The 15609-nt window shown below is 39.9% G+C and overlaps 1 protein-coding gene across 7 annotated transcripts in view; it reads right to left on the reverse strand.

The window, feature by feature from the left end:
* Positions 1-1849: 1849 nt before the first annotated feature.
* LOC107792594 (mediator of RNA polymerase II transcription subunit 13) overlaps positions 1850-15609 on the reverse strand; it is a 30158-nt gene continuing 16398 nt past the window's right edge. For 6 of the 7 annotated variants that reach the window (XM_016614818.2, XM_075231902.1, XM_016614819.2 and 3 more), the window contains 9 exons: positions 14218-15606; positions 13245-13515; positions 13042-13174; positions 8092-8179; positions 7908-7986; positions 6491-6786; positions 3811-4915; positions 3253-3624; positions 1850-2757 (listed from right to left, as the gene is read on the reverse strand). In XM_016614818.2, coding sequence (XP_016470304.2) covers positions 2147-2757; positions 3253-3624; positions 3811-4915; positions 6491-6786; positions 7908-7986; positions 8092-8179; positions 13042-13174; positions 13245-13515; positions 14218-15606 — 4344 coding nt within the window. In that variant the 3' untranslated portion in view covers positions 1850-2146. The remainder of the gene's footprint in view (positions 2758-3252; positions 3625-3810; positions 4916-6490; positions 6787-7907; positions 7987-8091; positions 8180-13041; positions 13175-13244; positions 13516-14217; positions 15607-15609) is intronic. The other variant, XM_016614824.2, reaches the window with a different exon arrangement.

The raw sequence follows: 15609 nt of genomic DNA on the forward strand, positions 1-15609 counted from the left end.
ACCTTCAGCATGGGCCCAAGCACCCAGACCCGGACCGCCTGAAAACTTTTCGAGCAATCAAAAGCGACCTGAGGAACAATAGTCACCACCTCGCCATGATCATTCATCATTTTTGGCGTTTTAGGGCCAAAAAACTAGAATTCTGCCACATTGCCTGAATATTTGTGTGCTATAGCCCACGCCTTCCGCATGGGCCCGGGCTCCCGGATCCAGATCACCTAAAAATAATTCGTGCAATCAAAAAGACCTAAGGAACAATAGTCGCCGCCTCGCCACGATTGTTCCTCATTTTTTGGCGTTTTAGGGCCATACAACTGGAATTCCGCTCGATTGCCAGATTTTCGTGTGTTATTGTCCATGCCTTCCCCATGGGCCCAAACCCCCGGACTCGGACCTCCTCAATTTTTTTCTGGCCATCAAAAAAGACCTAAGGAACAATAGTCACCACCCGCCATGACCATTCCTCACTTTTTGGCATTTTAGGGCCATAAAACTGGAATTTCGTCTGATTCCCAGATTTTCGTGTGTTATAGCCTACACATTCTGCATGGGCCCGTGCCCCGGACCTAGATCGCCTAAAAAATTTTCGCCCAATCAAAAACGACCTAAGGAACAATAGTCACCGCCCCGCCATGATCATTCCTTATTTTTTGGCGTTTTAGGGTCATAAAACTGGAATTCCACCCGATTCCAAGAGTTTCGTGTGATATAGCCCACGCCCTCCGCATGGGTCCAGGCCTCCGGGCCCGGACCACCTAAAATTTTTCCGGGCCATCAAAAACGACCTAAGTAACAATAGTCACCGCCCCGCTATGACCATTCCTCGTATTTTGGCGTTTTAGGGCCATAAAACTGAAATTCCGCCAAATTCTCACATATTCCTCTGCTATAGCCCATGCCTTCTGCATGGGCCCGGTCCAGGACCGCATAAAATTTTTTCGAGCCATCAAAAACGACCTAAAGAATAATAGCTATCGTACCGCCATGACCGCTCCTCGTTTTGTTTGGTCTTTAAGGGGCATAAAACTGGAATTCCGCTTGATTCCCAGATTTTCGTGCGCTATAGCTCACATCTTCCGCATGGGCCCGGGCACCCACACAAAGACCGCCTAATTTTTTTCCGATCAAAAACGATCCGAGGAACAATAGGCACCGCTCCGCCACGACTGTTCTTCATTTTTTGGCGTTTTAGGGCCCCCGGATCCGGACCGCCTGAAAATTTCCCGGGCCATCAAAAACTACCTAAGGAACAATAGTCATCGCCACAACCGTTTCTCATTTTTTGTCGTTTTAGGGCCATAAAACTGGAATTCTGCTCGATTCCCGGATTTTCTTGTGCTATTGCCCACGCCTTTCGCATGAGCCCGAGCCTCCGGATCCGGACCGCATAAAATTTTTCTGGACCATCAAAAATGACCTAAGGAACAATAGCCACCGCCTCGCCATGACTGTTCCTCGTTTTTTGGCGTTTTAGGGCTATAAAACTAGAACTCCGCCCGATTCCCAGATTTTCGTGTGTTATATTTTTTACGATTATTCTCATTAAAAAAAATATAAGAATGTGCTTTTTTGGGATGGACTAATAAGGAATCTAAGACGAACAAATTAAAATGGAAGGAGGACATCTTATAATATGATTACGCCTACGTCTAGTAATAATAATAAAGTATTCACCATCCCCTACGAATATCAATTGGCAGATGTGTTCTCATAAAACCAGTAGTTTGAAGGAATGAACATGCGAAGAGAAATTAGTTCAATGATTATCTTGTTCCAATGCAACATCTGAAATAAACTAGAGTCACAAGTTCGCCTTCAAGACATCATCAAGTGTCTTAGAACGTTAAGATAATGAGAACTCAATCATTTGAAAAGAATTTTAAGGCCAAAAGAATTGTGTACTCTAACTCTCTTCGGATCCCTATGAAAGTTACACAATATCATGTACAAAATCAACAATCTACTATCCTACAACTAGTAACTTCTCCTAAGGTTACACTCTTCGAAAAGAATGTCTTCTAACAAGTAAACTAGTACTATATGCATTTCATTTTTACAATCATTTCTACATTGAAACAAACATACAAGCTTACAAGATGGACGGCTTCAATAAGTTCTGTGCATATGCTGCAAATTTTCATGTATCCTAAACTTGGGTTTTCTCAGGTTGCCGAGAAACTTCCTTATCAGCAAAGTGAAGGAGCCTTCGAAGCCTTAATACCATGTCACAATGAAAAGGCAAAGCAGATCTTCTCTCCAAGTATGCTGGACTTACAGTCATCCATGATAAAGCATGGAGCTCTGCAGCTATGTTCTCGAGAATCAAGTGAGTCTCTATTTCAACGTCTCTTGTTTCTGAGCTGGTACCCCTTCCCCCAACCTTGCCGACACCCTTAAAGAATTTTTCCTGGATGATGTTGCTGCCACCATAGTAATCAACGAGGCTGACAGAAAGAACTGAGGGCCATTCCTCTTTAGAGATGCTCCTTGCATCTCTCCTCATTGTAGGTACTGCTTTTGAAACCACAAAACCAGTTGAAAGAGGGATAGCACAGCCCTTGCTGTGGAGAAGATGGGCGAGTGGTGGTGATTCAGCAGTTAGGCAAGTGTGAAGCTGAAGACCAACAGGAGGTAGGAATCGCATATTCGGTGACGGGATTAGAATATAGGAGTTGGATGTAGAACCAAGGGACTTCACTGGAGTATAACCTTCAAGATAACCTGGCTGACTCAGAACGCCACTACTTTGACTTGTCCCTGCAAATTTTACATATTCATATACGATCATACACAAGTATGAAACAGATATAACCAGGCATAAAAATGTGAAATTAAAAATCCAAAGAAAATAAAAAAATTTCCATATGGTAAACCCCCCCCCCCCCCCCCACACACAAAAAAAAAAAATACCAACACAGATGCCAATGCTTACCCCTATCCCGCTTTACTCCCTTGGTAACTCATATCCTAACCACAATTCCTTGACATTAGGCTATTCCTCCCTTGAGTTTAGCAAAGAAAAATTTCAATACCTCCAACTAGAGAAGCGATTCCCTTGGAGTTATCTTAAAAGAACATCATACTTACAAGTGGCCTAGTGCATTTTATCTCTGATTGGTTAAGTATTTAGAAATAACATCTCCTTTACAGTCCATAGTATAAGAGATTCCAGAAGAAAGGCAAGGAGCGGTAACTCAATCAGAGAAAAAAGGGAATCAAAACCAAAAGAAAACGGGAAAAGACGACACCTACCATGACTCACTATATCCGCTTGGAACATAAGCTGTAAGGAATGATCAATTGAAACAGAGACAAAACTAATGCTTTGCACCCATTGAAGTAAGCCCCTCGAGTTGTCCACCATACCCTGTCCACCAATTAACTGCTTCCTTGTGGATGGTTGCCCCATGCCACCTTTCATGAAAGAGGAAACCTTTGAGTGAGGACTGTACAATGGACTAGGGGAGGAAGGAAGTGCTCTTTCCTGAATCAGACCTATTTCCTGTTGCTGCAAGGATGTCCCATTACTACTTGCCGACATTCCATCAGGCACGGAGCGTCTTAGCTGCAGAGACCATTTCTTCACCTCAGATCCCCCAATTGCATACAAGGCTTTCTGCCATTCTGCGTCCAGAAAATTGCATTAATAAGATTAGCAACTTCAGCAACATTACAGATGAATGATCAACCAAGTAGACACTTTATTCTAGTCCCTCAAAAGCCAACAAGTCAATGTCATCAAAATTCAAAACCAGTAAGGAAAGCAACAATCATAGCAATAAGCAGAAGATATTGATAGGATATGTTTACCCTGGCATTCGAGCTCAAAGAAGCTTCCAATACGTGCAATAACAAAATCCCTAGGCTTGGCATTGGCAGCCTCAGGAGGACATGCCTGAAGTATCTGGCATCCTTGCTGCAGAATTTGCACAAACAAGGATTGCAGACCTTTCGTATCCTGCCTACTACTAATTCCTCCAAATGGATATATATAATTATCAAGCAATTCTCCCCTGGAATCTGTCCATATACAAACCAGCCAGCGCCAATCCTCAGTCCATCCATAACAACAATGCAGGCTTGGAAGTGACTTTTGATGTGCAGAACCAAAGCCATCTGGTTCAGATGTTTCAGACTGTGTGTTTGGTCCAGTATCTCCGCCACCTGAAGAAGCTGAACTCTGCATAAAATTTCCACTTGTACCATCATCTAACAAAAGCTTTGAAGATTCAGCCATTAGATTACCCGACATAGGAAATGAAAGTCCACGATCCAATGAACCTGGTTCAGCAAGAATGTAAAGGGGCTCAAACAAATAACGAACTTCATCTTGAAAAGAAAAATCCCCAATTCTGTTTGGATCACATCCCAGACTTCCCCCTCTTGATATTTGCCAGTTGTCCCAACTACCAGACCTTAGGCTAGCATCAAGTTCAGCCTCTCTTTGAAGGGAAGTTCCTATGCTTCGAGGACCAACACAGTCCTTCCACATACCTGGAACTGGGGAAGTCATTTGCATCAAGACCGGATGAGATCTACCAGACATGGATGATGACTGAACCATGTCACTGGAGGACCCTCGAGATATTCTGCGGGCTTTGTTATAAACTGTGAAAGCAATTTCCTTTAGGACGAGAAGCTCACTCAGAGCAGGACTTGTAACCCTAAAAATTGCATCAACAGTTACAATCTGCAATACCAACTTAGGAATACAAAATCCTGAAAGAGTTAAAACATTTGAGAGTGACTCATCCACTGCTGCTGAGTAACTTAAGGCCTTCCCGACTTGATTCTGCAGTGTAGATCGCCTCTCTTTGTCTGAAGAAAGAACCACTGATCCAACAGCAATAGAAGATTCAACCACCGTCTGTAGGACCGCAAGAGGCTCAGGGAAAGGGCAAACCACGTATATCACCTGATTTGACATTCAAATATACACTCCGGTATCAGTTTCTGTGAAATATTTTATCCATATAATACTGCTTAAATCAGATACTCCAATGTTTCATAATTATGGAAATGGTAGAACAGCAAATAACACAAGAACAACTATCCTCAATCCCAAACTAGTTAGGTATGCTATATAAATTCTCAATATCTAGTTCTTCCCATTTGGACTCAATAGAACAGCATGTCAAATTCTCATTCAAGGCTACATCCCACTGATTCCTCAAAAGTATCGATAGGGTATTTCAACTTTTCCGAAGAGAAGCATTTCGGACAGATGGAAGTCAAAGACCAAAATGATGTAACAAGTGGGTATCCTAAACTAATAGAAAAGAAAAAATCAGTAATTATTGACTCAGAAATGTAACCAGGAGTATAAGAGCCATTTAGCCTTAACCAAAGTTGCTTCATCTCAATACTAATTAAGCTTCTCAAACGTTTCAGCTGGTCACAATATATCCTTCTTTATAATAAAAAACTTTTTAGCTATTGGTACGTCTAGTGAATCTCCTAGGCTACTAGTACTGTTTCTTATCCCTGGTTCTTTATTATTACATGTTGTATCATTCGCTTCCGTTGCCCTATTACATTGTTGTTGCTATTGTTTGTTGGTTTATTTCCACTGTTCCTTGAGCCGATAGTCTATCAGAAATAACCTCTCCATCTTGTGAAGGTAGGGGTAAGGTCTGGGTACACATTACCCTCCCAAGACCCCACATGTGGGAATTACAATCACTTCGTATGCTGCTCTACTTTAGAGATTTATCACTTTTGAAGCTGACTAGTCCCCTTTAACAGATGTATTTTAATAGAAAATTTTGACCCCTACGGAGGACGAAACATTTATAAATGCCCCCTACTATATTCGCCCATCCAATTAATGAGCATTTCACTAGCCTCAGGTAAGTGAGAACTACTCTACCAGTGGTAAATAGAAAATAGACATTGGGGTAACAATATTATAACAGACCAAGTCACTGTGCAAGTCATTCTTTTACTATCAACTTGACAGCTCCTCAACCCCAAGCCATAGCATCATAAACATTGTTGTTACGACCAATCATACATGAGCTAAGGCACCACCCCAAGCCATAGCATCATAAACATTGTTGTTACGACCAATCATATTGAAACAAATGGGTATGTAGTGGAGGCACCAGAGACAGTAAGAAAAGTTCTAGTTGACAAGTACTTTCCAATTTGTCCTTTCGGATCCTCTTATCCAGAAGACATGGAATCACTCTTTTCTCTCAATCTATTCTTTCCGTTTTGCTTTGCTGGCGAAGCTTAAGTGTATAAAAAGGTTCCCATATCAAGAGAAAGGGGTGGCACTGTCCTAACATCTAAACTCTATTAACAGGGTACATTATTTCCACCAATCCACAATGGACTCGGGGAATTTCAGTTTAATGATGCATCTTCGACTTTATAGTGCAATAGAGAAACGAGAGGGAAAAAGAGAGAAAGAGAAAACAACAGCAAGATAGAGAAGAGAAAGTAGACGAGGAATAAAGAAGAACAAACAAAGAGAGTCACAACTTACTGTACACGGACCAGTACTTCCTTCTTTTGGATTCATAGTCATGCATGAACTAAGCTTTAAATTCCTGAGAACTTTTGAGAGAGACTTCAAATAGCTTTCTAAATCCCAGCCATTGGAGAGGGATAGGAAATAATCACTGATTGATCCCAGCATAGATGTGCTACTGCTGTCTATCTTCATTGACTGAGGGCAATCAATCAGAACAAAACCAGAAGATACATTCTTCCCGGAGTCTATCTCCATCTCATTTCCCATACATTGAGGTGAATGAGTTCCCAGTTTGCATGTCTCATAAACTGAAAGAGAGAAGTATAGTCAATATACAAGTCGAGGAAAAATTTCATTCCTCAAACATAGAGGTAGCCATATTTACATTACAAATATCCAAGTCAAGGACAATTTTGAAGCTTGATTTATATCGAGAGGAACGCAATAATATGATCTCCCTTTTTCAATTACTTTAATATACTACTTTCGTCTCATCTTCTTGTGCAATTAAAAAAAAGATCTTAAATTAGTCACTTATCCACATCTTCAAAATGGAAGAGACATGCAGATTGAGTAATAAAATGTAGAATATTAAATATGAACCAGCCACCTTGTAAAATCAACTCGAAAATACACTTTTCAGATACCTGAATGTTATAGCATGTTTGGCCAAGCTAGAAAATCATCTTATTTTGAGAAGTGCTTTTTCAAAAAGTGCTTTTGGAAAGAAACAGTTTGTGTTTGGCTAATCACTCCAAAAAGCACTTTTGAGCAATAATTTGTGTTTGGCCAAGCTTTTCAAAAAGTGCTTTTAAGTATCAAATTACAAATAAGGACATGTATAGATTTACTTAATAATTAATATTATAAGTAAATAAATAATCTCAAAAATTTATTATTAAAGACAATAATTAAATCTTGTCATTTTATTTAAGTAAAATATGAGAATAAAATTAAAAGTACTTTAATTCTTATAATATGATTTAAATATATTAAAAATCATTCAACAAATATAAAAGTATTCACCCCTAAAGTCACTATATATTAGAAAGTTATCCTAAAAATAAGAAGAAATACTTATACATTAATACCAAAGTATTAGGTTTAAAATAAGTAAGGTTATTTTGGTATATACTATATTTTGTTAAGGGTATTTTTGGTAAGAAAAAAAGTCAAAACTGCTTTTGCTTTTGCTTTGGGAAGAAGCTACTTTTTTCTACTTCTCAGAAACTACTTCGGCTTCTTCCCAAAAGCACTTTTCCCCTCAAAAAAAAATTGGCCAAACACCTTAAGTTGGGGAAAAAAAGTACTTTTGGGTAAAAAAACACTTTTGGAGAAACTTGGCCAAACAGGCTATTAACCTTCTTATAACCATAGCAGCCAGTATATTATTTTCTATTCAGATCAACATCAATTTAAGTATACTAACCAGTTCCAAGCTGTTGGAAAAAATCAGTTGCAGCTGTTGTTAGAGCATTGATGTCTGGGCAGACAACGTAATATGACATCTGAAAAATGTTGGAAAAAATGGTTAAGGAAAATAATAGTTAAGGAGATGCAAAAGAGCTTCTTAAAGATAAACTTGCTACTTGTGTTATCTATCTTAAACTTACATGCTTGGGCATTGCATAGGGCTCAAAAGGTGCCTTTTCCCAGAGCTGAAGAGAACTAGGTGATGTCTTAAGCCAATCATCTTGGTATCTGCAACGTAAAATGACTTTAGTTCCTACCTTATAAAAGCGAACTTAAGACCAGAAACAGAAAAGGAACTCAAAATAATTTGGTGGTCATGAATACAATGTAACAATGTCCATGTGAGTCCTCTCCATTAACAGGTGAATACAAGAACCAAATGCAGCTCCAGCATGCTTTCAGTTAATTCAGTTATCAGCAGGTTGAAGCCTTATAGGTAATCCATATGAAAAGAAGTCCTAGAACTTAGTAAGTGGTGACAGATTGCAACTAAGTAAAAGGTAATCCATATGAAAAGAAGTCCTAGAACTAGCAATTGGTGACAAATTGCAACTTAGTAATTCAACTAACACCATCACATTTTAAGGCTTCAGGAGGTCTCTTAAGGGACTTCACCGCCTTGTTCAGGGAGCATTATCACCTAAGGGTCATCCATCTTTTATTTGCAGACGACACTTTTTGGTTTTATGTGATACAGATGCTTCTCCGCTCTCATATTTGAGGCAAATTCTTATTTGGTTCCAGGTTGTCTCAGGTCTCAAGATCAACCTTAGTAAATGTGAGATCACACCAGTGGGGAAGGTGAACAATGTTGAAGAGCTAGTGCAAGTTTTGAAATGTAAAGGTGCATTACTTATTACATACTTGGATCTACCGTTGGGCGCTTCAAACAAGGATCTTGCTGTGTGGAACCCGGTGATTGAGAAAGTCGAGAAGTGGCTAGCAGAATGGCAGAAGAGGTACTTGTCAAAAGGAGGGAAGGAAGTGTTGACTAAGAGCACTTTGTCTAACATGCCTACATACTTTATGTCATTATTATAGGCACAGGCTACCGTGACAGAAAATCCGGAAAGACTTCAGCAGAATTTCTTATGGGATGCTCCAGACGGCACAAGCAAGTTTCATTTAGCGAATTGGAAAGTCGTCACATCTACGAAGATATTCGGGAGGACTTGAGTGAAAGATCTTAGGTGATCAACAAAGTCCGTCTAGGAAAATAGATTTGGAGGTTTGATACGGAGGAGAATATTGTTTTAGTCTCTACTTGATTCCCACAAAGATAACATCTGGAGCATAGTTGGAATTTTCTCTTCACAAAATTGTCTTGTGTCAAAACTGGCTCTGTCGCCAAGAGCCAAGTAAAGTAGGCAACTTTGTATGGTACTTTAACTTTCTATATCATCTTGCATGGTCAATATCCAACCCGATTGTTTGATATATTACATTCTTCATAAGCTGACTCATAGAGAACATTCCTTTGTTATCATTTTGCCATATCATACAGTCCTCCACCCAGTGTTGGAGGAAGCGAGGGCTTCAACACTTTAAGAGAGAAGCGAACCGAAGGGTAGTTCGCTTCAAATGACTGAGGCAAAGCAGTTTTAATGAAATGAGATCTTCATCCCCTGAAGCGCGAACCGTGTGCAGCAACTGAAGCGATGAGGCGTGTGTTTTTTATTTTTCTTTTTTATTGTTAAAAAGAAAAAGAAGTACCAGACCTGCGTGTACATGTTTCTCACCCTTGGTGTGACTTTCTTGTGCAAGTTGCGACTAGGTTTGGGACTTTATATTGCTCTACTTCCTCAAGCTCCAGGTATGGCTTTCTTTTTTCTCCTTTTTTTCTTCTCCTTCTCTTCTTTGTTTCTCTGTTGCTACGTTTTTTTCCTTTTCTGTTTCTTTTATTCTTTCACTTCTTCAGCTTTTATTTTATTCATCTGTTTGACTTTTTGTTTCACCATGTTAATTTAATTGAATTCTTTAAATTATTCTATTTCTTTTTAAAGTTATATTAATTGTATTAATTTATTTATTTGTCTTCTTCTCTCAGTTTTTTCCTCATTTTTTTCACTTTGTTAATTTAATTGAATGTTCAAATTGTTCTTTTTTTTTTGTTTTCTAATTTGATTAAATTTTATTTATTTATTTTTCTTCTTCTATCTGTGTTTTTTCATGTGCTCTAATGTTTACTTTGAACTTTTTTTAAAAACTGCACTTCACTTCAATGAAGTGAGCGCTTCGCTTCTCGTTTCGCGCTTTAAGTGAAACGAGCCCTTGTCGCTTTTTGTCCCTTCACGCTCTAACAATTACTGCCTCCACCACTAAAATCCCTCTGAAATTTGCTAGGACACTATAGAACTCTGTTAATCTGTCCACCTCACAATCATTCAACAACTTTCTGAAGCTCAGATTCCACGCTTGATCTGACCATACCTCACCCACAGTAGCTCTTTGTTGCTGACACAGGTTGAAGATGTAAGGATACAACTGCCTTAGGATGCTTGAACTAACCAATTGTCTTTCCAAATGATATTTTCTTGTCGTTACCACTATTGAAGTGTGTAACCATCTCATCTAAAAGCTTAAGTTGTTAGAGAGAACACACTTTTATTTACTTAATTATGTCTTCAACACGCCCCCTCACGTGCAAACGTGATTTTTTTTATGAGCCAAGCACGTGGAATTTTTTTTTTATATTGGGTGGCGATGAGACTCGAACCCAGGATCTCAGCCTGTTGTGATACCATGTTGCAGTGTGTGACCATCTCATCTAAAAGCTTAAGCTGTTAGAGAGAACACACTTTTATTTATTTAATTATGTCTTCAACAACCAACTTTGAGACTGGATTTCCTTTTGATAACTGGCCATAAATTACTTATGGATCTCTCCACTCAAAACGCATAAGGTGTATTTCCTGGTTTTGTTGTCCGATTGCATCTTTAGTTTTAAACTTCTAATAACATCCTTCCACAAGGATTTTTTCTTCAGATGCAAACATTTCAACAAGCAGCTTTGGTTATGAATCTTTAGGTTCCTAATTCCCAAACCCCCCCTCTTTTTTGCTAACAGTTAAGGACTTCCAGTTGACCAAGTGAATTTTTTACTTCTCGCTATTGCCTTGCCAAAAAGCAAAACTTCTCCTAAGAGCATCCAACCTTTTAGTTACACTTGCTGATGCAGGGAAAAGAGACATCATGTATGAAGGTATTGTATCTAGTACCCAGTTAATCAGAATTGATCTCCCTCAGACAAATATTGACTTTTCCAGTTTGTCAACCATCTTCACATCTTTCCAGTACTCCATTCCATATTACTTTGGATCTACTCTTAGCACCCAGTGGCACCCCCAAGTATGCTATAGGTAGATTTCCAATACCCCCCTCCCCCCAAAAAAAATGTCTGCCAAAGCTTGTATCTCCACTGTTTCATTCCCTGGGTAAATATGACACTTACCCCAGTTAATATGTAATTCAGAGGTTGCTTCAACTAGGATAAAAATCACCCTCAGCATTCTATATTGATCTTCCTCAGCATCACGAAAAATTAGAGTATCATCAGCATATTGAAGGTGAGATATATCCGGGCTATTGTCTACCCTGCAGTTCACTTAAATCCGTTGATCCAATCATTCACCTTGGTAGTTTTTAACATGTTATTATATCCCTCCATTGCTAGGATGACCAGAAAAGGAGACACAAGATCACCCTGCCTTAAGCCTCTTTGAGATGAGAAAAACCTGAAGGAGACCCATTAATCAGGACCGAGAACTTCACGGTACTAATGCAGAAATTGATCCATCTATGACCAAACCTCATCTTTTGTAGAATCCCTGGCAGAAAGCTACAATTTACATGATCATAAGCCTTTTCTATATCCAACTTATGGAATTGTGCAGGGGTAACTCACTTGTAGTGGAGAAGTATGAATTATGGAAGGGGGTGGAGAACTAGTAACATCACAACCTGTGTGGATGTGGTCTTTGGAGGGGCATGATGAAGGGGTAGGAAGATTTAGGGAAGGGGATGGCAGCAGGATAAGTTTTTTGGGGCGTAGGTGGTATAGAGAGAGTAACCTAAGATTTTCTTTTCCCAATCTATATAGACTATCATGCCAAAGAGAGTTGACTGTCCAACAAATCTGTGGAACACATGGGGGAGTTCGCTGGGGCTTAAGGTTTAGGAGGAACATCCAAAACTGGGGGGCGAATTTCAAAACCTGGTTGATCTATTGTACGGGCAAAATGTTCCAAATGACACTGCTGGCTTGTGGAGATGGAGAGAGAGAGAAGGGACGTTTGTTCATTGTTAGATCATATTACCAGAGTTTGCTAGTGAGAGAGGAATCAGCCTTTCCATTTGGATTCCCGGGGCGCCCAAGGTGTGCTCCTTCACGTGGCTGGCAGCGAGGGAAGTGATACTGACAGCAGTGAATCTGAGGAAGCAAAGGATCACTTATCTTAGTTGGTGTTTTATGTGCAGATGCTCGGGAGAGGATGTAGACCATCTCTTGCTACACTGCCAAGTGGCTACGCGGTTGTGGTCAGTGATCTTAAGTTGGTTTGGAATTTAATGGGTGATGAGGTGTGGCATAGTTGGGCCTTCCGAGGAAGGAAAAGAAGACCGAGAGCATGGGACGTTGCACCATTAGCCATTATGTGGGTTTCATGGAAAGAGGGAAACATGAGAGTTTTTGAAGGAGTTGTTAGTGATTTCGTTAAATTACAGAGTAGTCTCTTGTTTCTAGTTTTGTTTTGGGGTATCCATGAGGCTCTTTCATGTAGCTGATTGGGTTTCTTTTGTAGAGAACCATCTTCTGGTGTACCCATGAGGTTCCTTCATGTAAAGATGATGGGTTTCTTCTGTAGAGAACCATATTTTGGTGTACCCATGAGGTTCCTTTAAGTATAGATGATTTGGGTTTCTTTATGAATACAGGAATGTCTTTCTTATAGAAAGCAGGGGTAAATGGACCAGCACATGAGAAATAAAGCAATTTGGTATATAACGAAATTTGGAGAAAAGGCAACGTGCAATGTTCACTAATTCAAAGAGGAATGGACAAGGATCAACCACCTTCAGTATAAAATACATACCCAACAAGTATAGCAGGATACGGTACTGCAGACAATGTTGGCCTAAGCCTTGAGCCTGGTAGCTGCTCTGACTCTGATAGGCAAGTGTCTTGGCTTAATCTGCGTTCACTTGCCTCATCCACCCTAATTCCATCTGAAACAAAAAAGAATTTTATCAAAACCCATGGCAGGATAATTCACAGTATGACCATGATAATTCACACCTTTCAAACTAGATCCACCAGCGGAGGACTGAGATGGACTTATAGGTTCTCCAACAGAAAACGATATGGTACTTGAAGAATCTCGACATTCACTTGCACTTGCAGTGGACTCTGCAGAAAAACCATCACCAGATATTCCCCCATCATTTGATTGACTGCGACCTTTGCACCAATCAACAACAGATAAAGGACCTTCCATAGTACCAAAAGCAGATTTCATAGCTGTTTTTATATCATTCTGCAGCAGAGTGAGGGCAAATGATGCCTGAACCTGAATGAAGATGTTCAAATATTAAGTTGCGAAAGGTGAGAAACCCAAAGTTATACAATGTGCGAAATTTAGCAACAAGTAATTATGCATCTTCTCACCATTCAAACTAAAAATTTGTTTCAGGTGCTTACCCATGGAATCAATAATGAGAGTAGTCGCATGCTAACCAATGTGAAGAAGAAAATGAACGGAAAAAAAATCACAACTGAGAAAGAACTTTCCTCCGACTCAGATGCTAACCATGTGACACCTAAATTGATAAAAAGGAAAACTATACACTGGGGAGATAAAACTAATAAATAAAGTAACAAATTCTACATCATCTCATCGATAACGATAAAGATCAAGAGAAAAACTCTGAGCTGAAAAAACACGGATAGAATGCAATTTAACATCTCCATGCAGCTACACTCATGGATGTTTATAAAAATCTTGTTTAAATATTCTTTTCCTCAAAACTATCAGATAGCACTTCCCAATCTGTCCACAGTATCATAATCATGAGTAATAGGTCATCTGTGGTATTATTGCATTCTTATGAGACTACACCACCAGCATAAACAAGCCACTGTAGCCTAGGGTAGTAGACAAAGCAGGCTAAGAGTATGCCAGAGGTGCCTCTGCTGAAAGGGGAGAGGAGGGCTACATTCTATCAACTGTGAACCCATACAAAAAGCATTTACTTAAAAACAAAAGGCTTACATCAGCTGAAAGTGGATCAATAAGCTCCACGCCAGCAATATCCAGTGAATGACAGGAAGCCAATACTCCCCCACAACCTGCATGAACCATGGATGGTCCACATGAAAAGCCACGCCTCCACTGCTCCTGCAGTGCGAGCCAACCATAAGGACCATCATTATTATCAGCATCTAGTGCAACATCAACAAGAGATGTAGCTTGCTGCACAAGTAAAGCCATCCCATCAAGGAGTTCCTGAAGCGGTTGCCGTAGCCCATAAGCTAGCATACTTTCCTCAATGAAAGAATTATGCTGAACAGAGTGGCAAGCTTCTAAAGCAGATGATGGTTGTTTCATGCCCTTAGAAACTCCAACAGAGCGCCACACACCAACTTGTGCATTAAGGGTCCCATCCAGTAATCCTCCATCAATATCACCTGCTATCCTAACTGGTATTATTTCTTTCTTTTTCATCTCGGATTTGCTTGACATATTGTCCACTGTAACCACTGCTTCACCTTGTGGCTGGTTTATAATGGTACTCCCTGACATCCTGCTCGCGCCAACAGGAAGGTAGCTGCTTGAAGACAATAACGTATGCCGAATCTTACACATAAATGCCTGGCACATAAGGCATTCAACTTCTGTTGCTAGCACAGTTTTCATTGATTGACCAAAGCTGTCTGCTTTTAGTAACGCTTCATTGGCTTTCTCGGTTTTATTGTGGATAGATTTAACAGAATTTGTTGAATTGAAACCATAAAATGGAGACTGTTCTACTTGAGCCTCACGTGTAGCGCAACTATGGTCAGAACCAGACAACTTGCCGTCATTTTTCTCTTTTCCACTTTCAATATGAGTGTAATATCTCTTTGATTGAATAATGGAGCTTGTATCACGCCTTCCAGAACCTGTTTTGAGGTTTACAGTGACACCAGACTTCTCCTCACATGCGTCAAAGTAAGGCGATAAAGGTGGGGTTGCAGAGTAGACATAGCTATCTGAGCTTGAATTTGAAGTATCCACTTCCCGGGACTTCGGGAGATAGGGATTCCTGAAAATCAAATGGGACTTCTCACCTGTAGGGGTTTCAACTGCTCCATACTCTGGAGCAAAAGTCATCAGAGCTTCAGCTTTAATTAAGTGATCGAATTCACCAGCAATAGCTGCTGAAGAATTGTTTACTTGATAAGCAACTGCAGTGCTTTTTATAACTTCTTGATGTTTGCTCAGTGAATCATCCAGACTTGCTGGCGGTGGTGGTTGATTAAAGCTATCAAATGATGGAAAACCTACTGGCAAAAGCATCTGATCTTTGACATCCATCATCGAAGGACAGGGGCTGCTACCAACATCTGCACTATCTGCTGCAGGATACATAAGAGCCTGAGACTCTGCAGTTCCTGGAGGCTT

This window comes from Nicotiana tabacum, chromosome 15, assembly GCF_000715075.1.
Source record: "Nicotiana tabacum cultivar K326 chromosome 15, ASM71507v2, whole genome shotgun sequence".
Classification (NCBI taxonomy): Eukaryota; Viridiplantae; Streptophyta; class Magnoliopsida; order Solanales; family Solanaceae; genus Nicotiana; species Nicotiana tabacum.